The sequence below is a fragment of the Bombyx mori genome, chromosome 28 (assembly GCF_030269925.1).
Source record: "Bombyx mori chromosome 28, ASM3026992v2".
NCBI lineage: Eukaryota > Metazoa > Arthropoda > Insecta > Lepidoptera > Bombycidae > Bombyx > Bombyx mori.
The window spans coordinates 7,375,646-7,398,789 of NC_085134.1; the positions used below are offsets into that span (position 1 = coordinate 7,375,646).

The following is a 23,144-nucleotide window of genomic DNA, read 5'->3' on the forward strand; positions in this document are numbered from 1 at the left end:
GATTGCCACCTTTGATAATAGACGACTCATATATTCGGAATACCGCTTGTTTCGCGGCTCGATCTATGAATAGAACGCGTAGGTAAAGCCGAATAGTGTTGCGATCGTGACCGAACTGTCGAGTGTCGATGCAATTTGTTTGGGACGGATTCGCGACGGATAAGCCGCGAATCGCGACACGTATTCCGTGAGCTGAATCTTTTATTATTGTTATTTTAAAAACGATCGTCGCGCGTAACTGTACAGTTTGTACTATGACGCGGTTGACGAACTCAAAACGTTATTCCGATTAGTTATACCGAAGATAAATGAACAACCAATACATAGATACCTATATCTATACATTGGTTGTTAATTTATTGGTTTTTATTTTAATTTAACGATAGATTTTTGACTGGTGGTAGGACTTCTTGGGAGTCCGCACGGGTAGGTACCACCACCCCGCCTATTTCTGCCGTGAAGCAGTAATGCGTTTCGGTTCGAAGGGTGGGGTAGCCGTTGTAACTATACTGAGATCTTAGAACTTATGTCTCAAGGTGGGTGGCGCATTTACGTTGTAGTTGTCTATGGGCTCCAGTAAGTCGTTAATAATGTTGCAAAATGATTGGTCGGCTTCGTAGTGCGGCTACCTTGTGTAGCTGAGATTTTATCTATCTATATCTATACTTAATATTATAAAGAGGAAAGATTTGTTTGTTTGTTTGTTTCGAATAGGCTCCGAAACTACTGGACCGATTTGAAAAATTCTTTTTCCATTAGAAGCCGACGTTGTCCCTGATGAACATAGGCTACTTTTTTTAATATTTTTTTTATTTTATTTTTTTGGTTTCATGTGTGTTTTAATGTTTCCGAAGCGAAGCGAGGGCGGGTCGCTAGTACTAATATATAAATCTACAGTGATTTTTACGGATGTTCCGTTATAACTACTGAACCATGCATCCGATTGACTTGAAACTTGGTATCCATGTAAAAAATGCATGTAATTAATGGATAGGCTAATATTTATATGAGTAATGGACTTCCTAAACCAGTTGCGGGGGCATTAATGATGAGAATCTTTGTGGGGGTGAGAAATAATAATGTTAATTTTAAATGCCCAGCGACGCGGACGGGTACAGCTAGTTTGATAATAAGAGTGGCTCGCGATTTTGTATCCACGTTCCTTTAAATTAATGTGTAATTTTCATTCGTATTTATTTATACTGGTCGTAGAACCTCTTGTGAGTCCGCACTGGTAGTAGGTACCGCCAATCTGCCTATTTCTGCCGTGAAGCAGTAATGCGTTTTGGTTTGAAGAGTGGGGCAGCCGTTGCAACTATACTGGTACTGAGACCTTGGAACTTATATCTCAAGATGGGTGGTGCATTTACGTTGTAGATGTCTATGGGCATCACTTAACACCAGATGGGATGTGAGCTCGTCCACCCATCTCTTTCTTCTTCGTCGCTTTCTTCATTGCTGAAGGTCGTGTCCCTGAAACTTGACCGTTGCCTGTCTCGTGAGCTGTTTCCATCTCGTCCGATCCTCAGCTGCTCGAATGGCGGTGGCAACCTAGTTAGAGCGGTTACTTGATCACACCAACGGCTAAGTATCCACCCATCTAAGCAATAAATAAAGAAAAAATTCGTGAACCGATTTCGTCGTGACAAAACTGATGATTGTCAATAGCCAAGCCACATAAGCGTTAAGTGAGTGGATTTAGAATTTGTTAAAATCAATGCACAAAGGTGCAAGAGAGCAGGTAAAATGATTTAATTAAAAGGATTTATTGTCACTATAGACACTTGCGGTAGGTAGCGGCTTGGCTTTGTAATAAACATAACGTTTTATGAATGTAAATATCATTTTAATACATAGCTTGCTGCTTCCGTGATGTCTTAAGAAATTTGCGAAATTTCGAGAGGTTTCGCTCATTCTGATCTTTATAAAGTACGAATCGATATTTCCCAATAATAGACCCACACGGTAGGAATGCGCAATCGTTATAACTGATATGTCGATGGCTTACCTTTTTTTACTCAACATTTTAATAAAGATCACGTGGTACACGCGCTAGATCGTAACATACCTAGCTCTATTACTAATAATGACGATTTTTTTTATATTTTTTTATTGCTTAGGTGGATGGACGAGCTCACAGCCCACCCACAGTTAAGTGGGCCCTTTCAATGTTGAACAGATGATATTACTAGTCTTGGTGCCATCAAGGTCAGCAGAGCCGGCGTGAAAGAAAGTAGGTCGCAATCTCGTGTTGAGAAATGAACGCATAATTTGATCATTACGATCGTGTACTGACAGGGATTTAGTATGTAAGTTTTGTGAACGCGTAGCGTGATAAAACTAATTCAAGATGAACTCGTCTATAAAAATAGGAGCAGAATAAGCAATCGACCTAATCAAAATAAATAATAGTTTAAAAAAACTAACAAAATACGCTTTTATAGAAAAACCAACTAAAAAATAGAAAATAAATTTGAATTAAAAAAAGTGTAAGAAAAATTGATTTTACTGTAATAAAGCGTGGGGTGCTTTTCAGCATATCAAAATAACCCTTCTACTCATATCTCTGTTCATAAAATATTTATAACTACTGATACTATGCATCCCACGCTTTTTTAACAATAAAATCATTTTTTTCTTACACCATTTTTTTTATTCAAATTTATTTAAATTTATTTTCTATTTTTTTGTTGGATTTTCTATAAAAGCGTATTTTCTTAGTTTTTTAAAACTATTATTTATTTTTCAATTTTTAGTTAAATTTCATTTTTCTTCAATATATTTTTTTTAAATATTATGTATAATGTCCTTAATAAGTGTGCCAAATATCGAGTTAATCCAACGTTTTGAAGGGAGTCAAAATCATGGTCAAAGATTCCGCAAACATACATACTAACATACATACGTCTGAAGCTAATAAAAGCATATTAATTAGTCGCTAACTGTCATGAATATGATTCTCGTGTCTCCATGTTATTCGTTGGCTTCAGTAAAGTAGAATTATTTATGACGGAGTGACTGATTCCATGGTCTTTAAAAATGATTTTCTTCATTATTATTGTGGCGGGTAGCCATCATACAACGCAAGATAATTGACAGATGCCTGAATCTCGCTTACGACATTTTCAAGATAAAGCGCATATATACAAGTTCCGAACAACAACATTCGGACCGTCGGTCTACCGAGCAATATCACCCGCTCGGTGGAAGATCTTCCCTTTGTCGTAAGCCCCAAACTGGTGACCCCGACGTGATGTGAACACGCAACCTTCTGATTCATCATCAGCGCATCATGAACCTCAGCTACCACAATCCCCGCATTCTCGCAGATAAAAGCACGTCATTGACAGTCGTCCCACAGCAAGCCAGCATCACAGCCTCAACAGAACCATCGCAGCCGACTCACCGCGCTTCCTGGTCCTACGGCACGCAACTTCACTGCCTCATCACGCCGCTACAGTTCATCGCAGCCCACGACCGGATCATCAACGCTTGGGGTCACACATCTCCGACGTGGCAGCTCTGCATCACATGGACTACGCACGACACGCACGCAACATTTAAGCTCAGTCTCGACTCACCGCAGACTTCGAGCAGCACTGGCGACAATCACGCAGCATTCAGCTCAGTTTCGACTCACTACAAAAACTTCGAGCAGCACTGGCGACACGCACGCAGCATTCAAGCTCAGCCTCGACTCACCGCAGGCTTCGAGCAGCACTGGCCCTTGCAAGCTAATCTCAGCACGGACAACGCTAACTAAAAAATGACACGACCTCCAGTCTCGGAGGGGAGTGATGTGGCGGGTAGCCATCATACAACGCAAGATAATTGACAGATGCCTGAATCTCGCTTACGACATTTTCAAGATAAAGCACATATATACAAGTTCCGAACAACAACATTCGGACCGTCGGTCTACCGAGCAATATCACCCGCTCGGTGGAAGATCTTCCCTTTGTCGTATTCCTATAATTATCATTGCCTTCTATAGTGAGAGCAATTAAAGCTAAGTAATTAAGATTCTTTTTATAGAATTTCAAGTGTACTACAATAACAACAGAGAGCTCCACTTTGATCGGCTGCTCGAGCCAGAATGTGTTGAGCGTTTTTTTTTCCTACCTATTCTAGTAACCTCGAGGGATTATTCTAGATTCACCGAACTAGTAGGTGAGCTCACGGGGCTCAAACCTGACGACGTTGCTAACGAACCCTAGCAAGAGGCGTGCTTCGCAGAATCTACCACCGGATCGGAAACGCGACCCACTGAGGAGATCCGGAAACTCAGTGGGCTGTGTCTGTGGGTTAATTTATTCACCGAGCCCTTCATCGCAAGCGACGGGTTCGACGAGAACGTTGACCGGTGCTTGACCTATCTAAAAGCACAAGAAATGGCGTGTTTTGGGCTACGTCGACTGTTTACCATTTGGTCCGCAGGATCGGCTATGTAGTTACCGGCGGCCACGGTGAGAGGATTCTCGTGTCGTGCCGCTTTATCAAGTGACGTTGTGCGACAATAGTCATTCGTATTTATAACAGTGGGGGTAGTTCAATCATGAGTTCTCCTGAGTACTCTCTTAAGCAATTGTTTACAAGCGTTGGACTTATAACAGGTAACTATAACACATCTTAGCTAAGCAAATAGTAGTGCTGTGCCCACATATATTTAGTATATTCTATCTAAAATCCTATAAGATAGTACAGAATTGTGTCGTCACTCGTGACAACGAAAATTAAGTATACTAAAAATAGGAAATAATGCAATAACAATAAAATTGTGAATTAGAATTGTATGTCTGATATAAAACGGTGTGATCAATATTCGTTACTCGAGTTCTCAGGTTTCATTCAAAGCAATCATCGAAATTTGCGAAAAGAACAAAAATCAACAGGCCATTAACAAAAAAAAAAATGCACAGAACACGATACAAATAGTTGTGAAGATGGAGGGAGACCTTGTATTTTATAGTGCTGGCCAGACGCCAAAACCGCGAACCCAAACAGTTCAGATATTAAGGAACGCATCATCACATATGACAGACAGTTACACAATTAGGTCGATCCAACCGAAACTAACGGCCCGGTTCTGAAGTTTTTGATATATCATAATTTGCTTTTGACATAAAATTCTGATATTACCCATAAACAGTTGAGTTCTATTTTAGCTATGAAGTTTTTTTTTTTATTGCTTAGATGGTTGGACGAGCTCACAGCCCACCTGGTGTTAAGTGGTTCCTGGAGCTCATAGACATCTACACGTAAATGTGCCACCCACCTTGAGATATAAGTTCTAAGGTCTAAGTTACAACGGCTGCCCCACCCTTCAAACCGAAACGCATTACTGCTTCACGGCAGAAATAGGCAGGGTGGTGGTACCTATCCGCGCGGTCTCACAAGAGGTCCTACCACCAGTAAGTCTGAATGTAACTAAATCCGTGTGAAGAATCGTGAAGTTCTAAAGAAAGTAAGATATACATTCAACAATAGTAAATAATAATAAAGATATGCGAGGTAAAGATAAACAATAGGAGCAGTATTTATGATACGAAGTCTAAATGCTGAAAATGTTCGAGAAAGAAATCATTTGACAAAACATTTAATTAAATTTGTCTTCGATTGCAAACACATTATAGATATCGCAACTAATATTGAAGAAACAAGTATATTCACTAACCAAGGGTATGATAGGGCTTTCAATTGCACATATACTATAGCAGAACTAAAAATCGAACTGTATCATAATATCAAAATCAGTATATACTCCCATTTTACCGAATCACAATTTGAAAACACAAACACATTCCGCCGTAACTTCGCATCATTATATAGTAAACAAGCTCCTAAAATTGGGACAACAAAGTTACGAGAGCCCATGAATATGCAAGCGAGTCCACGGGCGATTGTTTTAACGAAACACGGTATTCAGAAAACAAGCATCCATGTATTTAATGTAATAATCGAATTGTTGTTACAGAAATAGCTTTAATCACAGTTTCTGCTCTGAACAATGAAAGTGAATTTCCAAATAATTACAAAGTAAATACATGAAACTGAAATTGTCTGCATATTCGCAAAATACGAGATATTTGATAATCATTACATATTACAATCATGTTTATTTCTGCCCCAAAATTATGATACGTTGGAGGGTGAAAAGTAAGACAACCCATTCTATTCAAATCAAAGCACTCTATATTTCAGCAGTCAATAGAGACTGAATGTCCTACGAAATCCTTGCGTCGAAGGAATGCTCTGGGTGGGATCCAAGTGGAATCCAAAACGCCCGGGACAAAATCCGGCCCTAATTATTACGGTTGGCGACCAAGGCCAACTATGCAACCAAACCCGCGGCCATTGTATCTATGAGACACGATAGCTGTTCAACATCATAATAAAACCACAAAGACCTTTCAGGTGTGGTCTTAGCGTCAAAGACCCTGTCGACAAAAGGCCATAACACCGAAAAGAATTCACCGTACAAAAAACCACAAAAATATATATTCAAGGCACGCTGTCGTAGCACTGTTACACGTCATATTACATAACTATTGATACAGTTGTTCAATAACAATGCACATGTTTACGGTATGTTTTGAAGTGAAGAGGATTTTGTTTCGGTCTACTGGTAACCGAGCACACTTTGTGCTATAGTAAGAAACCTTTGAACTAACTGCTCTTCGTTCCCAGAACGAAAACATGTTTTAGATTATTGAAACTCCTTGAAGACAAAAATCTGGTGAGATCAATTTGAAAAGGGTGTTAACAGAATACCGAATGGACAAATTAGAAACTACCGAATATTTTATTTACAAAAGACATGCAAAGTCAAAGATATAAGTTTTCATAGCCGAACAAGATAGCCAAAATCAAATGGGATACGAATTCAAGACTTAATTTTTTATCTAATTCACTTATTGTCTTTGTGATAGATTAAAAGTATTTTCCTTAGAGTTAGTTCCAGAAGAGTTCATTTTTTTCTTCACTTGTGATCACTTCAAAACGCGAGGAACAAATAGGTTTCAAGAACAGGATATGGTGCTATAATAGATTTAGTTACATTGAAAGACCACGTCTTCGACTCATAACCAAAAATTTCAATTTCGTTACGAATCCACTCCAAATAAATCACACCTAAATGAAGAATACCACTGTTTGGCGATACAATCGAAATAGCCCCCGGTTGGTCGTTGGAAAACAAAAATAATTAAATCAGAGAAATATACGTTCAATCGTAAAACTTTAAGTAAAACAACTAAGAGGTTACTGAATAAGGATCCTAGTAATCATTGGAGGACGCTATTTTTTCAACAAATAGTTCCATGAGACGAGATTAAATATAAACATGTTCCATTAATATCCGTTTCTCATTTCATTAACTCACTATATCGTAAACATAAAATCTTATCCACGGTTTCAGAAATTTATTTGTGGGTGTGTGTGTGGGTGTGTGTGTTACGAATAATCAGAATATTGTTATACTATCGGGGACAGTGTGATGTAGGGAATCATCTCCATGATTTTGTAACAAGCAAGCGCATCGCGGCGTGGCGTGACCGACCGTAACATGTCCACAAAAACCACGTCCACACGTATTTGTAGTGAAACCTGTCAGTTGCAAGGAACCGGAGAACGAGCGCGTCCGTTCTGGCGAAATCAATGTAAGGTCAGTGGAAACGAAACAAGGAAACCTGAACTGAATTTAATGTTTTTTATTACATGCAATTACTTGCATTAAATTATATTGCACTAGGCGATTTTAACGATAATTCCGAGCTCAACGTGTTTGGTATGAAATCATCAAGGTAATTAATAGTGAAAACGTAATAATAACAAAATATTTACGTAGCAATTTTAAAATTGAAAACCAATTTAATCACGAAGACCTTCGAAGACTACAAGTATCCATATTTGATACATGGCATTAACTGCATCAAATTTCTTACGTAATTGATAAAACGCTTCTTTCCGCCTATCCATACACATCCAGCTAGACAATGAACCAATAAAACAAGCGGCAAATAGTTTGGCGACGTTTGAATACGATGCCATTAATCGAACAGCGATATCGTGGACTGAATATTAAGTTGAGTAACACGAGCCTCATAATAATCAAGGTCACGAATGTCAGACATGTAGAAATGAGTCCGTTGTATTTACAATACGTAAAGGCAAATTCAGAAGGCGCGCACGTTATTAGAATGAACACAATATAGTATAATATTCTTTCAATACATATTCCTATGGTTAACCTTGTATATATACGCATACTGTTCTTCTCTAAGCTCTTCTATAATATCTATTGCGACAGACAAACCTCTTACAAATATAAAATTGTTTTTTCAGTGTTTTTCTTTCTTGTTGCAATAAGACATATGGAATTTGTTTGTCTGATAATATAATATTAATGTATAGGCACGTCTGATGTATTTTAACTACTTTGAAATTAATTTGACGGTGAAATCAAAAAACTAAATAGAAGGTAGGTGTAAAGACATCTCTACTTCTAACAACTTACCCTCAGTTTTCAGCCTAGCAGCAATTTCGCTTGCAGCAGCACTGAAATACTGGGAGCTATGCAGATCAATAATCTTGTTAAAAAACCGTGTAATATATCGATTTTAAAGTAATTAATATCGATAAAGGATAATCGATATGTAACATGCATTTCATTTAACATTTTCTAAGTTTATGAAAGCACAGATTCACTTACGTACTTTTATTTATTCCTACCTATTAGCCTAAGCGGCTAGTCCAGCTACGCCCGCATGGTTAGGTGAGCTCACTGACTGAACCTGAGAGAATTAGCTAATACTGGCCCAGCAAGAGCAGTGCTTCGAAGAATCTACCAACGGATCGGAATCGCGACCCACTGAGAAGATCCGGCGACAAAATCAGTGGGTTGTATCTACGAGTTAGTTTGCTCGTCGAACTCTTCGTCGTAATTAGTTGAGACTTTAACATTATATCTTAATGGTAATCATTCATCCATCTCATGCAATAAAAGATTTACAGGATTCTAGTTGTGTTATCTATGAGCTCTGGTAATTTGATATTAATCAGACCGTCAGTTCCCATGCCTATCTTGGCGAATAATAATAACATCAAGTCTGAAAGTAGATCGCTATTCAAACAAAACTTTTCCCTCGCGTCTCTGAATCCCAGCGCGTGAAAGGGTCAGAGTACCGCTACTACAGCCACGCCGGCGCCGGCGCAATGCTCTGCGATCGATCCGACCCAACACGTACTTAATCTTATCTTTAAAATCTCGTTTGATAATCGGGAGTATTACCACAATTCACAATCACTACACATTTTGTCCATAGGTTTATCGAATAATCAATTGGAGCCGCATCCAGAGTGTTCCTGTCTTCTTTTTACATATTTGCGGCGGTGAAGAGTATCTGACTTAACATTTCTCGTCTCTATATCTTTTGCCAGAACCAAAGAGACTTCACTGATTCTAAACATGAATTTGAATTATAAACAAAAACATCATCAGATATGAATTCGTACGACCCCAGTAAGGTACCGGATGCTTGGTATGAATGTTTTATGCGTTGAATCGTCGACGATTCCCGTGTCATCCATCTAAGACGTGTTTACTTATAAATTGACTTGTAAATGAAATGACGGCTTGGACTTTATAGCACGGTCGTTTATCATTTTCTCCTGTAAAATGAATTGAATAAGTGGTTCGTTTCGTAAACTTATACTTCGATATCGTTAAGGATTTATCTTTAGCGATAAACAACCCAAGACGAAGATGTCTTAATCAACCTCTATTAGTTGGAAAAGTGTAAAATCTAAATGGGATAATTAGGTAAAAGCCAAGCAAAAATATCTCGAATTATAATTAACGCCAAAACTCTTGACCTTTAACTCAGCTAAGCAAACCGGTAAACTTCGTCAAATAAACGCGAGTTTGTTGGTTGTCGATATAGTTTACTTAAAAACCGCTTTATGTTAATAAAGGTACCTCAGCGTTCAATTAAGCACCTTATTACAGAAGAAACACGACGTGATTTTCGATGGACCCCTATGCCATTTACGAACCAAAACTAAGCGCTTTGATTAACCAAACATTTGAATTAGGGTGGACCAAACGAATTTTTCGCAATGCAAAAGCGAAACAAATTTTATTTTTCTTATTGCCCTTGTAGGCAGACGAGCATACGGCCCACCTGATTGTTAGTGGTTACCGTCGCCCATGGACTTCAGCAATGCCAGGGTCAGAGCCAAGACGCTGCCTTCTGCTTAATACTCTCCACAAGCCTCGTTTGAAGAAGGACATGTCATAGCGCTCGGGAAACACCGTGGAGGGGAGCTCATTCCATAGCCGGATGGTACGTGGCAAAAAAGACCTCTGGAAACGCACTGTGGATGATCGTAGGGGCTCCAGGTAGTATGGATGAACTCTACTCCGGTGGCGAGCGGTGCGATTTTAGTTGCCTAAGTCCAACATACCTTTCAGGCAGAGAATTCGCAAAACAATTTCGAGCACAAACCCAGACATTAACCCCTAGTCTAGTTGACACGTTGCCTATTACTACATTTATGTCGTTACTGTGTGCTACGTCAAACTTTAAGGTAATGAGGGTTTGAAAGGCTTTGCAACACTAGAGGCAAGTTGTAGACACATTCTGTAGTAGTTTAAAGTGGTGGTTCTCAACCTTTTTTTACTCAACGACGCACTAACATACTGTTTATACGCAAGACTCTTATATACTTGCATATAAATTTTTTTTTACCTGAAATGAAGGTACTTGTAAATCCATTTCTTACATTTTACATCTTTTAAATATTAAACATAGTTATACAATTAACAACTAGGAAACAGTTGTATCTTTAACCTATATGTTTTCCAGAAACTCAATTTCTCTAGATAAGAATATCACTTTTGTAAATCTAGCAACACACTTGACAGGGGCATGTCTCATCACATGATGGTTGAGAACAGAATGGAAAGCAGTCGACGTCGCCCCAAACACGTCATTTCGGATCCTCCAGATCCACTAACGGTGCTTTTTGGTACCTCAAGCACCGGTCATCGTTCTCGTCGAACCCGTCGCTTGCGACGAAGGGCTCGACCAGTAAGTTAACCCTCAGACACAGCCCACTGAGTTTCTCGCCGGATATTCTCAGTGGATCGCGTTTCCGATCCGGTGGTAAATTCTGCTAAGCACGGCTCTTGCTAGGGTTCTTGTTAGCAACGTCATCAGGTTTGAGCCCCGTGAGCTCACCTACTAGTTAAGGCGACGCTGATATAGCCTCTCAAGGCTATCAGCTTAGGTAGGGAAAAAAAATGGTTGAGAGTCGCCGGATTGTATGGTCTCTTGAGATTTTAAACTTTTAAGAGAGCCTTGTGCATTATGTTGGTCCTTACTATTATAAACTTTGAATTTGGCTATTTAAATCTATATCTAATGTATTTTAGCCCGTGCTTTATAAGATGGATATCTTTAAGTGAAGATCATTTGAATGACTACTATTTATTTCTTTTAGTCTACAAGTATTTATGTTTGATCAGTACTATTCTTATTCAAAAATATGAACAACAAAACAAACAACAGTCGAATGGCTTCATACAAAAAACGCTTTCTCATGCATTTCGCTTTTGTGCTTACTTCCCCGCCTGAAATGTATGGGGTCCGTGCTTTGGTACACTCCTGTGCTCTTTGTCAGACTTTTGTTTATCGATGCATAGACTTTTTCGATATAGCACGACCGAGGTTAATGATCTGTAGAACATTCATTAAATGTACTGGTACTATTTTTAGATTGTCTCTTGTTATTTCACTCGATTAGCAAATATTCGGTGTTTGTATAACACCATCCTATCCTTCATCGTTGATATCGATATTCATAAGTCGAATTCTATTATTATCTATATAGTAATACGTGAAGGAAAAACGTTGTATCTCTTTTTAAGAAAATTGCGCGGATGGAGGAGTATGAAATTTTCTACACTTATAGAGAATATAGAGAAGGAGTGCAGAATGTTATTATTTTTTAAAATTATGCCTAACAAATACATTAAATCAATAAAAAAAACATTACACACACTACCATGTAGTTGACGCACACACGTATGCGTACTATTTATTTATTATCAAACTTTTGTTCTTGTCGTCTGTGGTCAAATTGAGAATAGATTAAATATGTTTGTCTTTATTAATATGTTTCTATAGTGTAGTCTTGGCGAAATTTGTGATTATAGAAGTCTTTGAAAATAGAATCATAATTGTGTACAAACTTACAATTTCAATTCATTATAGTCGAATTTCGACTACTGCGGGACCACTAGTTTATTGAATTATTTCATCGTCACGCTACGCTGCGTTGTGTTATGATGCAATTCGCAAACAGCGGACCTGGCAACAGAGCTCACGACGACCACAGATCCATATCTAGACACAGTCCGGTGCGTCTGGATCATGAGTGGTAACTTCACGCATCGATCGTTGCTGTTCTAGTGATGGACTTCAGATTATTGACAGGTATGTCGATGATCGAAAAATTCATAGTTCCCCATCTATTACGGTCTTGTCACGTGAAAACCAAGTCTGTATAAAAGATATAAATCGATTTGTGAAACGCGTATCCGAAGCTATTTTTTAAAAATGCAACTTTTTTTTTTTTTTTCGAGAATGTGTACTTTTTATCTAGTTCATAAATCAAAAGGTAAATTATAAAATAAAAACAAACCGAACTCGATCAGTTAGTCGTTCTTTATCGACAAAACTATTCACATCACTATCACTCGAGCTAGAGTTCGTCGACACGGCAGGCGCTAGTTTTTGCGGCACGTTTCCTGTCAACTAATGAGATGCAGCATCCTCCGTCGTCTTTGTGTGATCTCGACGGATGCTTCGTATAGACATCCCATTTCTTTACGAAAGTTCATTCTATTGATTACTTTCGAAATTGTGGGACTTCAAAGACTTTGATAATGATGGTGTGAGTTTCGCTCGTTCTATCTAGTTAGGACTTGTTTGTCGGCGAAGGGAGGTGGAAGGTTTTTTTTATTGGCCTTGTAGGCAGACGAGCATACGGCCCACCTGATGGTGAGTGGTTACCGTTGCCCATGGACTTCAGCAATGCCAGGGGCAGAGCCAAGCCGCTACCTACCGCTTAATACTCTCCACAAGCCTCTTTTAAAGAAGGACATGTCATAGCGCTCGGGAAACACCGTGGAGGGAGCTCATTCCATAGCCGGATGGTACGTGGCAAAAAATACCTCTGGAAACGCACTCTCGATGAACGCAGCGGTTCCAGATGATATGGATGAACTCTGCTCCGATGGCGGGAGGTGCGATGATAAAAAGGAGATGAGGGGATCATCTCAAACAATTCCTCAGAGCACTCGTCGTGGAAGATCTCATAGCCCATAGGAAATATTACTTTAAAGGCTAATAGAGTGCGGACTATAGCAAGTATATTACTACCCAATCTTGTTTTGAGCATAAGCCGATACGCTATCAATATTACCTATAATAAATCAGTGAAAATTCGACTTAATATACATTTCCCGTTACGGTCTTTGGTAAGCGCACAATCAGATAGCGTGAGAGCTACGTTGACAGTCATACGTTTATTTAATCAGTTAAGGTAGCATTCCGATGTTGGCGACCGCGACCGACGACTGCGACAGGCGACCGCGACTTACTGCTTAGTATGAATTTATATGGAACCCTAACAAAGCAAGCGACTCGGTGGGGCGCCCTGTGGGCGTGGCTAGCAAGCGACGCTACTGCTACTGGAGCAGTGGCATCCGCGCGACCTTCTACGTTGCACGTCAAAATGGCATAATTTTCCACACAATACATGATGATGAATTATTAATAGACTAGCGACTCGCCCTCGCTTCGCTTCGGAAACATTAAATTTTATTATTGATAGCTGAGTCCCGCGATACTACCCGCGGTTATTGTCGTACCGCGGGTGAAGCCGCAGGGCCAAGCTAGCCCTAACAAAGTAGCTAAGTTACTCCTTATATCATCAGCTACCTATCAGTGAAAGTCTTGTCAAAATCGGTCCAGCCGTTCCAGAGATTAGCCGGAACAAACAGACAGACAGTCAAAAATTGTAAAAAATGTTATTTTGGTGTATGTACCGTGTATGTATTCATATGCATGTAGTAAAAAGCGGATATTTCAATATTACAAACAGACACTCCAATTTTATTTATATGTATAGATGTAGTATCTAAAAACCTATCTATATACGATTCAACACTCCACTCATATCGAGATAATGTTATTCGAGACAATATTTGGGAAGAAATTGGCGAAATTCTTGTTTCCGAAAGCAAGGCAAACAAAATGAGTGTATCATCTTCCTCTTCTAATAAAATCTGTATAGCTCTTTTTCTAGTTGCGGATAAATTGTCCGACATAATTATACTGAGCACTAGAACACAACTGTAGCCCTAGCACGAATAACTTGCGAAAATGTATTCGTAACGTTATCGAATTATATTTGTATGAGATTTGTACAGCGCCCCTATCGTACGTAAAAGGAACTAATTTTGGTAGCACGAACAAATTTCGTATCGCAATCGTATCGTCACGTAAACGATACTTGAACCTTATAAACAATCAAACGCTATAATTGCGAGCACGAACACTGTTTTGACGTACGGTAATGTAAATTTCGAAGGCTGGGTATCGAGTATTGTCGAAACTTTATTCACTTAAAATTTGTTGGTGAGAAAGGTTTCGTAACGTGTTTAAATATAATTTTATCCATGTTTTTATTTTTTAAGTATTTTTTTATAAATAATAGTGTTTTCTTATCACTTTAGTTAGTTCTTATATACAATTAATTTTAATAAATTGCTCAAAATGCAAAGACCACCGTTGTACGAGCGTAGTCCTTTATATTATTTTGTTGCTGCAATATTACTTGAAAATGAAGAATATTGATCAAGAGAAGTTAGGTAAGTACCTACTTCAGTCAATCGTGTTATATTCTAATATTTTTTAAACATAAATTAATTGAGAATCAATTGGTTTTATTACTTATAGAGAAATTACACGCAGTTGCTCTGAGAAAAAAAAAATCCTGTGGACATAAATGACGCGGAATTCAAAAATAGATACCGGTTGAATAAAGAATCATTAAAGTTTCTTTGTAATCAACTTAAGCAAAAAACATCTTTAAAAGCAAGTTCCAAGGTAAGTTTGTTTTTATTATCTCAGTAGGTAGACGAGCATACGGCCCACATGATGGTAAGTGGTAACTCACTCGCTCGCTCGCTCATGTATGTTAGCAATGCTAAGGGCAGTGCCAAGTCTCTATTGTGAGAAAAGCTTAAATGTAACATAAAATTCAAACATTTCAGGTTCTTTGCGCGCTATCTTTTCATGCCACTGGATCTTACCAACGCTTAGTGGGAATGGCTAAATATTTGGGCCAAACGACTGTAAGCAAATGTGTGAAGGAAGTAACAGATGCTCTTGTAACTCCTGCAATTTTAAATACTTTCATAAAATTTCCTTATGCCAGAGCTGATAGAGATGTAATAAGAAACAAGTAAGTGTGAACTATGTAATTTTATTAATTTTATTACAAACATTCATTTTTATATTATCACGATTTGGCGTAAACTTATGACTACAAAGTAGTATTCTTATTTTTATTTTTTTTATTGCTTAGATGGGTGGACGAGCTCACAGCCCACCTGCTGTTAAGTGGTTACTGGAGCCCATAGACATCTACAACGTAAATGCGCCACCCACCTTGAGATATAAGTTCTAAGGTCTCAAGTATAGTTACAACGGCTGCCCCACCCTTCAAATCGAAACGCATTACTGCTTCACGGCAAATATAGGCGGGGCGGTGGTACCTACCCGCGCGGACTCACAAGAGGTCCTACCACCAGTACCAATTGTTTGTTTTTACCTTACAGATTTTTTGCAAAGTATGGTTTCCCAGGAGTTATAGGATGCATTGATGGATGTCATTTCCATATTTTCACACCCAAAAAAGAAGTCGAACATTTGTATTATAGTAGAAAGCATTTCCATTCATTAAATGTGCAAATGGTAAGCGCAGCTCCGCCGGCGTGTCCAAATGAAGTAAAATAGAAAATTAAACTGATGTAATGATTTTTCTTGATTTTTCTTCAATTTTAGATTTGTGATAGTGATTGTCGTATTTTAAACGTAAATGCGAAATACGGAGGAGCCACCCACGACGCTTTTATTTGAGAAAATAGCGTGGTCAACAATTATATGCAGAGCTTACATCGAAATAACGAGCAAGTGTGGTTGTTAGGTAATATTTTATTAATAACCTTTACAAATATTCAGACTAAGTTTAATTTATTTTAACTAGGTTTTTTTATTATTTCCAGGTGATTCTGGTTATCCACAGCGACCCTGGTTAATGACACCAATTTTAGATGCTGTTGAGGGAACTCCAGCTTATAAATATACAGCAGTTCATGGAAAGACCAGGGTAGCTATTGAAAATACTTTTGGGCGACTAAAAAACCGATGGCGTTGTTTGTGTAAGGATCGCACATTACACTATGCTCCAGTAAAATGTGCAAAAATCATAACAGCATGCTGTGTATTGCACAACTTAGCCATTGAGTTCAACGTACCTGAACCAGAACCAGCAGAGATTGAAAACCCCAATTTGGCTATGACAATATCTGAACATATTTTTCAAGAGAATATTACAGGAGATGGGTTAATTAGGGGTAGAGCTATAAGAAGTATTTTAGCGGATAAAATTAATAGACTTCATACATAATTTTACTTTTGTTTATTAATTTTGTAAAAATATAGTAATTGGTAATTATAATTAAGTAATTGGTAAAATAAAATAAAATAAAATAATTAATTAATTGGTAAAATAAAAGTAGTTGGTAAAAAAATATAGTAATTAAGCTTAACTTAAGACTTTCTCTCCATAAACCTCACAAAAGCTTCCATTGCCTCTTTCATAAATTCCAGCCATTGACCCTGCATCCGTAGCTCTTCATCTCTCTGTCTTACTCTTTCACGTACCTCAAATTCTCTAACTCTCAACCGATCTCTTTCTAATTCCTCATATACCCTATCACGCTCTGAAGCATACTCCCTTGCCTTTCTGTTCTTTCTTCTTTTCTTTCTTCTTTCTTCTTTCTTTCTTTCTTGCTTTTCTATATCTAAAAACATTTTTGTTAAATTGTTTTTTCTTTTTTTCTGTGGCGGAGGGTTCCACTCCTCTTCCTCGTTAATAACTGGAGGGGGAGCCTCAGTTGGTGTTGGTGGAGCCACTGTTGGTTGACTGCTTGTGCTAGGAGTGTTCCAATCTATAAATTATTCCAATATGTAATAAGCCAGTTTATACAATTAGTCTCATTTAGGTTCATAGATATCACAGCTGTGATATCCTTCTTATTTTATGTATAAAGATACAGTATTAAGAAACAATGAACTTCAATAAATCTAAAATTAAAAGGGCTACGAACCTATTTCCGGTTCCTTTAAAATAATTTGAGTATTTGGCCTCTCAGTTGAAATTTCTTCCTGAAATAAAAAAAAAATTACTTACTACATGCAATATTTATTGCACAATTGAAATGTAAAGTATAGCTAACTTGTGGAAACCCAGCTTCTTTTATCTCCATGCCAGTAGCTGCCTGCACTCCAATTATCTGCATGACCCTTTGTTCCTGGTCAGTCAATAATAAATGGAGCGCTGGTCCGCCACCAGTGCCACTAGCAGCTCTATTAATTTTAGCACACTTTTTCTTGCAATTATTCTTATAATCGCTCCACACCTTCATTAACAAACAAACATTAAATTAAAATTTCTAAACAAGAAAGATTAATAACAAAGTTAGTAGATTCAGTCAAGTGCTTCAGCAGAAAAAAATAGCGTCCCTTGAGTTAACACTTGACATACCTTACGCCATTTGTCCTCACTCTTAGGATCTCCTTCCACTTCATCTGTATAAAATTGCGACCTCGTGGACCGCCTGATGGTTTTGATAAATCTCCATTTCTGGAATATAAATTGTATGGCACATTACATAAATATTGACTGAAACACTTGAGTTAATAAAACTTTTCTAATAAATTAGAACTTTATAAGTACTTACGCTTCCATAAATTCCACCATTGTTAAATACTGTGAGTGGCTAGTTCTCATATTTAAATAGGTAAATCTTGAAAAATAAGTACTAAATTAATAAAAACAATGAAACACTTTCGCTCTTCACAAGAACTAAAGCAAACATAAACAAACTTAGCCTTGGCCGATATCAAGTGGATTCGTTCGGAATCCGAATTTTTTTGTTTTGATATCCATGACACTATTTTATTCCTTCGATTTTAATGTCATATCATGTTCTTAAATATCTTTCGTCATATGTACTTCACTTTGTATGCACTAGTTAATTATTTTTTAATTAAATAAACCGTAAATTCAAAAGTTTAAAATAAAATGACAACTTGGTTAAGTTTCCGAACGAATCATTAATTCCATATGATAATCATTTCATTCCACAAGGACCGTCCCTACTTACGTTAGGATGACGTCACTAACGTATTCGAATCGAGCTTACGATAGTTGGCAAAATTTTGTTCGTGCTGCGGAGTAACGTTAACGTATCGAGGGCTCGATACGTTAACGTTACGAATTCGTTAAATTTTCGTGCTTGGGCTACTGTATACAATAAAAACTGCGGACAGACTGGCCGTCGGTCGCAGTCGTTGGTATCCGAATTCCATTGATAGTCAGGCAACAGGCGATCAGGGTCGCGGTCACTTGTCGACCTGGTCGCCAACATCGGAACGCTACCATTAGACCGATAAAACTCATCGAAATAGGTACATCTATATATTAATACGTAAAGCAAAAACTTTGTATCCCTTTTTACGAAAATTGCGCGGACGGAGGAGTATGAAATTTTCCACACTTATAGAGAATATAGAGAAGAAGTGCACAATGCTAATTTTTTTTTTTAAATAATGTATAAAAGATACACTAAATCAATAAAGAAAACATTACACACACTACATACCATGTATTTGACGCACACACGCATGCATACTATTTATTGTCAAACTTTTGTTCTTGACGTCTCTTGTCAAATTGAGAATACATTATATATTGTTTGTCTTTGTTAATATTTTTATAGTGTAGTCTTGGCGAAATTTGTGATTATAGAAGTATAAAATATAATGTACAAATAATAATGTACAAACTTACAATTCCAATTAATTATAGTCGAATTTCGACTACTGCGGGACCTCTAGTCTATAGAAGACTATCACTCGACCTAACTATTTCAATGTTAGTATGTCAAAGAGTACGTCAACTGGGCTGGTGTGAGTGCGTAAGACACAACACACTCGTATCAGACTTTCGCGATACGCACCCATCGTATTCAAGTGGAACATTTACAATTTAAAATTATCTATTATTTCCTAAATTAACAGAATGTGAAAGCCTATTTTTAAAAGACATTTCGGTTAATATGCGACATATATCATTGTAAATTAAAGTTCTCTCCTCCATTAAAGACCTCTTGTGAGTCCGCACGGGTAGGTACCACCACCCTGCCTGTTTCTGCAGTGAAGCAGTAATGTGTTTCGGTTAGAAAAGATAACCGTTGTACTGTAAGAAACTTATACCTTAGAACTCATATCTCAAGGTAGGTTATTATTAGGCGGCATTTAGGTTGTAGACGTCTATGGGCTCCGGTAACCTCTTAACATCGGGTGGGGCATGAGCTCGTCCACCCACCCAACCAATAAATAAAAAAGACATCGACTACCGTCTAAATCTTAATAAACTGTGGCGGCTGCACCGTCACTCTTGAATGCAGATCTCACTTATCAATACAGATTTATACATAATTTCAAAACTAGTGAACGACAATATTGTGATATGAAAATTGGTGAAACTATATATTCTAATTTTTTTCCCTACCTTGAGAGGCTATTTCAGCGTAACCTTAACTAGTAGGTGAGCTCACGGGGCTCAAACCTGAAAACGTTTGGTTAATTAGTGCCTTGACCAAATTATGTGTTCCATCCTTGTCAAGGGGAGTGCTAACCATCTCTCCTTTCAATAGACACTATATTCTGAGAATATCTGACGTCTAAGGAGATTTCTATCAAGACTCGCGAAGCCCGAAGGAAATGGTAACAGCTTGATTAATTGCTTGCTACGCTCGATCGACAACGGTGACGTAATCAGAAATACATAGCTACCGATAGTTGCTAACGCACTGGAACTAGTTATGATGTCATCAATTGAACTTTGTTAAGCTAACTTAGTTAAGCGACCTTGTCGGAACTTATTTACTTAGAATCACTACTACAATTACTAAGATAGCAAGCTCGTCGAAATAAATGTTTTCTAAAATATTCTTTGCATTTGGACACTTTAAGTTGACATTCTTTTTGTCCTTGTAGACAGACGAGCATACGGTCCACTTGATGGTGGGTGGTTACCGTCGCCCATGGACGTCAGCAATTCCAGGGACACAGCCAAGCCGCCGCCTACCGTTAAGTACTCTCCACAAGTCTCGTTTGAAGAAGGATGTGTTCTAGCCTAGCGCGTTCCAAAGCCGGATGATAAGTGGCAAAAAAGGTATCTTGAAGAGTACTATGGATGAACGCAGTGGTTCTAATATAGTTCTAGCATGAACTCTACCCCAGCTATAGGCGGTGCGACGGTAAAAACGAGATGATAGGTTAATCTCAAATAATTCCTTACAGCGCTACCCATGGAACATACGGTATAAAATACAGAGAGAACCGAGGTCCCTCCGCAGATCCAAAGTTTCCAAACGATCCGTAAGAATGGGATTATCGACAATCTGAACGGCCCTTTTCTCGCCGTTTTGAGAAAAATATGATTAACGTTCACATAGACTTTTTTATTGTTTATTTGTGATTTATTATTTGACGACCCATTAGTTCTTTTTTCAAAATGTGACTGTTCTTGATTATTATTACAATTACATCAAAGACCTTTTTATATTTATCCCATTTCCATCCTGAGCTAAGCGGCTGTCAACCGTATGCCTAGATCGTGTAATGCAATATTTCAGTCACACAGCCCGTAGGAACCCTAATAAACTAGAAAGGCTCATTGTTACCGGCATAATAGAAGACAAAAGGCCTAGAAGCCGAAGTCCAAACCGGTGGACTGACCAGGTCACTCAGCAGCTGGTAACACCAATCATTGAAGCTCTCGATCAGGCCAAGGTGGAAAGAAAGAACAGATTACACGCAAGTCACGATCATTAACAACGAGGGAACGACTGAGAAGAAGAGTCAAACAAAGCCAATGCTACCGAGTCGAGCAGACTTAACTGTTCATGATTAACTGTTAATGACAGACAGCCTAGAACTACGCGAGTTGGCCTAGAGCAATTAATTGAACATATAATAAAAATTAATAGCCACAATTGCGAAATGGCTTTAAAATTACGAGCAGGCAACGTACATTTCATTGATGCGAGGCACCCGAGAACGTTAGGAAACCGGTTGCGTGCGCCGCGCCGTTTGTGGCCCGGACGTCAACAAGCAGAAACCAACGGACGTATTAATCCTTATTAATGATGGCTCATTTGACTCGTCAAAATCCAAAATGACAATGGTATTAAAAATCGGGTTGGAAATCATGAGGTTAAAACCCTTCGAAATTCGGTGATGAAGCCAATTGAGGCCGTCAGGGCAAAAGTGGCCTAACCCACAATTTTTGATATTCAAGCTCATATTGGAATTTATTTAAAATATAATACATTTTGATGCAAAACCGGCCTATCCATAGTTTCACCCATAGATAACAGATAGCTTTGCAAATATTATTTTTGCGCGTATTGTTTTTTTGCCTACTCAAATTCAAATTCATCCATACTAACTATGGTAAGCTTAGGCCACTTTTGCGCGGACGGCCTCAATTGTAATTAGCTTTTATAAGAATGAGGACGTGCGAAAGATTCCCGTTACGCACCCATTCTTTTTAATACCTATTTCCCAAGACACTACAGATACAGCAGCCCTGGTACGAAATCTCAGATACGTCTTGAGGTGCTCGGCAATTCGTCTATTTGCCTCCTACACTGATCGAAAATGGAAATGGTTATGTACTATAGAGTAACACAGACCTTCGATCTAAGGTTAAAATAGTTAAAACCGGGGCCAATTTGTTCATTTCGATCACGTAACATTCGAAAGGTATCGGGCGTCTTTCAGAATCGATTCTAAAACACACACTCGCCTACAATATCATCGCGGGAATGGGGAAATGTAGATCAATGCCGGCATAATATAAATAAATAAGAAATCTCAACTGCATTGGAATAAGAAATTGCTTTGCAGCCGACGTGAAAAGTCTATTTTGTTCCCTGGCTATTCACTGGAAACTCAGTGGGCTGTGTCTACGGATTAGTTCGACGAGGACGGTGACCGGTGCTAAAAGCACCTTGAGTGGATGCCGGGGGAAAAAAGTGTCTGAGACGTTGGTTTAAAAATAATTTACGTAGCATAATGTATTACTTGGCAATACTATTGCATTATATATTTGCATTGTTAATAATCAGCAACAAATTAGGTGATATTAAAATAAATTGCTTGTTTACAAACAATAATGCGGAAAAAAGGTATTACATGTTCGTTTAGATATATGTAATTAATTCAAAATGGTTACAGAAAATTTAGGTATTAAAATAAGCCTTTTCCGTTATTTTAACACAAGTTGTTCAACTTTCATCTGTTCTTTGATCATAGCTCCACAAGCATTGCACTCATCGTGAGGCGGTCAATTGTGAAACAAAAGAACATCAGGCCAGCTGTCACGACACCGCTGTAACACAATGTAATTACATTTTCTTTTTTTTTTAAACATTCAATTTCAATAATTGACCCGAACACACCAGAGACACCGGATTCATTTCCTCGCGTACTTTCCCTGTCGCCTATTGAATTACCAATCACGGAATGTAGGTTTTATTGTGGAGTTCTGCTGGGGGATTTTTTCGTTTCGTACTCATATGTTTAAGGTACGTATTCGCGTGACTCGGTTCTCGTGCTATTCGATTCGGAAACGTTTAAGAACGCGGTTTAGTGGCGAAGATCGAGTGAATCGAATCATTTCTGTTTGATCGAGTGTCCCCGTATTGAATTTTA

At 38.2% G+C, this 23,144-nt stretch overlaps 2 protein-coding genes, 1 long non-coding RNA gene and 1 other non-coding gene across 12 annotated transcripts in view; 1 reads left to right on the forward strand and 3 right to left on the reverse strand.

Annotated features, from left to right (window-relative positions):
- LOC101737188 (protein MTSS 2) overlaps positions 1–23,144 on the reverse strand; it is a 181,854-nt gene that overhangs the window by 109,307 nt on the left and 49,403 nt on the right. The gene's annotated exons all lie outside the window — the stretch shown is intronic.
- On the forward strand, positions 14,537–16,903 carry LOC119630736 (uncharacterized). 2 transcript variants are annotated; one of them, XR_005246410.2, is made up of 6 exons: positions 14,545–14,938; positions 15,027–15,176; positions 15,344–15,534; positions 15,911–16,046; positions 16,137–16,278; positions 16,358–16,903. It is a non-coding gene; the product is annotated as an uncharacterized LOC119630736 (long non-coding RNA). The 2 variants fall into 2 exon arrangements; XR_005246409.2 differs by having other exon boundaries at positions 14,537–15,176.
- Positions 16,759–19,477, reverse strand: LOC105842991 (A-kinase anchor protein 17A). 2 transcript variants are annotated; one of them, XM_062676838.1, is made up of 5 exons: positions 18,098–19,058; positions 17,902–18,000; positions 17,594–17,776; positions 17,465–17,522; positions 16,759–17,305 (listed from the first exon to the last, which is right to left on the reverse strand). In XM_062676838.1, exons 3-5 carry the CDS (start codon positions 17,654–17,656, stop codon positions 16,905–16,907), a joined length of 522 nt encoding a protein of 173 aa, XP_062532822.1. In that variant the 5' UTR covers positions 17,657–17,776; positions 17,902–18,000; positions 18,098–19,058; the 3' UTR covers positions 16,759–16,904. The 2 variants fall into 2 exon arrangements, with proteins under 2 accessions (XP_062532822.1, XP_037877079.1); XM_038021151.2 differs by having other exon boundaries at positions 17,594–18,000; positions 18,098–19,477.
- Positions 19,991–20,081, reverse strand: LOC119630778 (U6atac minor spliceosomal RNA). The gene has a single exon (XR_005246445.1). It is a non-coding gene; the product is annotated as a U6atac minor spliceosomal RNA (small nuclear RNA).

Excerpts from the sequence above, each read along its gene's own strand:
- LOC105842991 (XM_038021151.2), bottom strand. The coding sequence starts at position 17,782 with ATGAAGGTGTGGAGCGATTATAAGAATAATTGCAAGAAAAAGTGTGCT. Across the intron at positions 17,523-17,593 it reads AAGAAGCTGGGTTTCCACAA|GAAGAAATTTCAACTGAGAG; the intron begins GTTAGCTATACT and ends TTTTTATTTCAG. Across the intron at positions 17,306-17,464 it reads TTTAAAGGAACCGGAAATAG|ATTGGAACACTCCTAGCACA; the intron begins GTTCGTAGCCCT and ends AATAATTTATAG.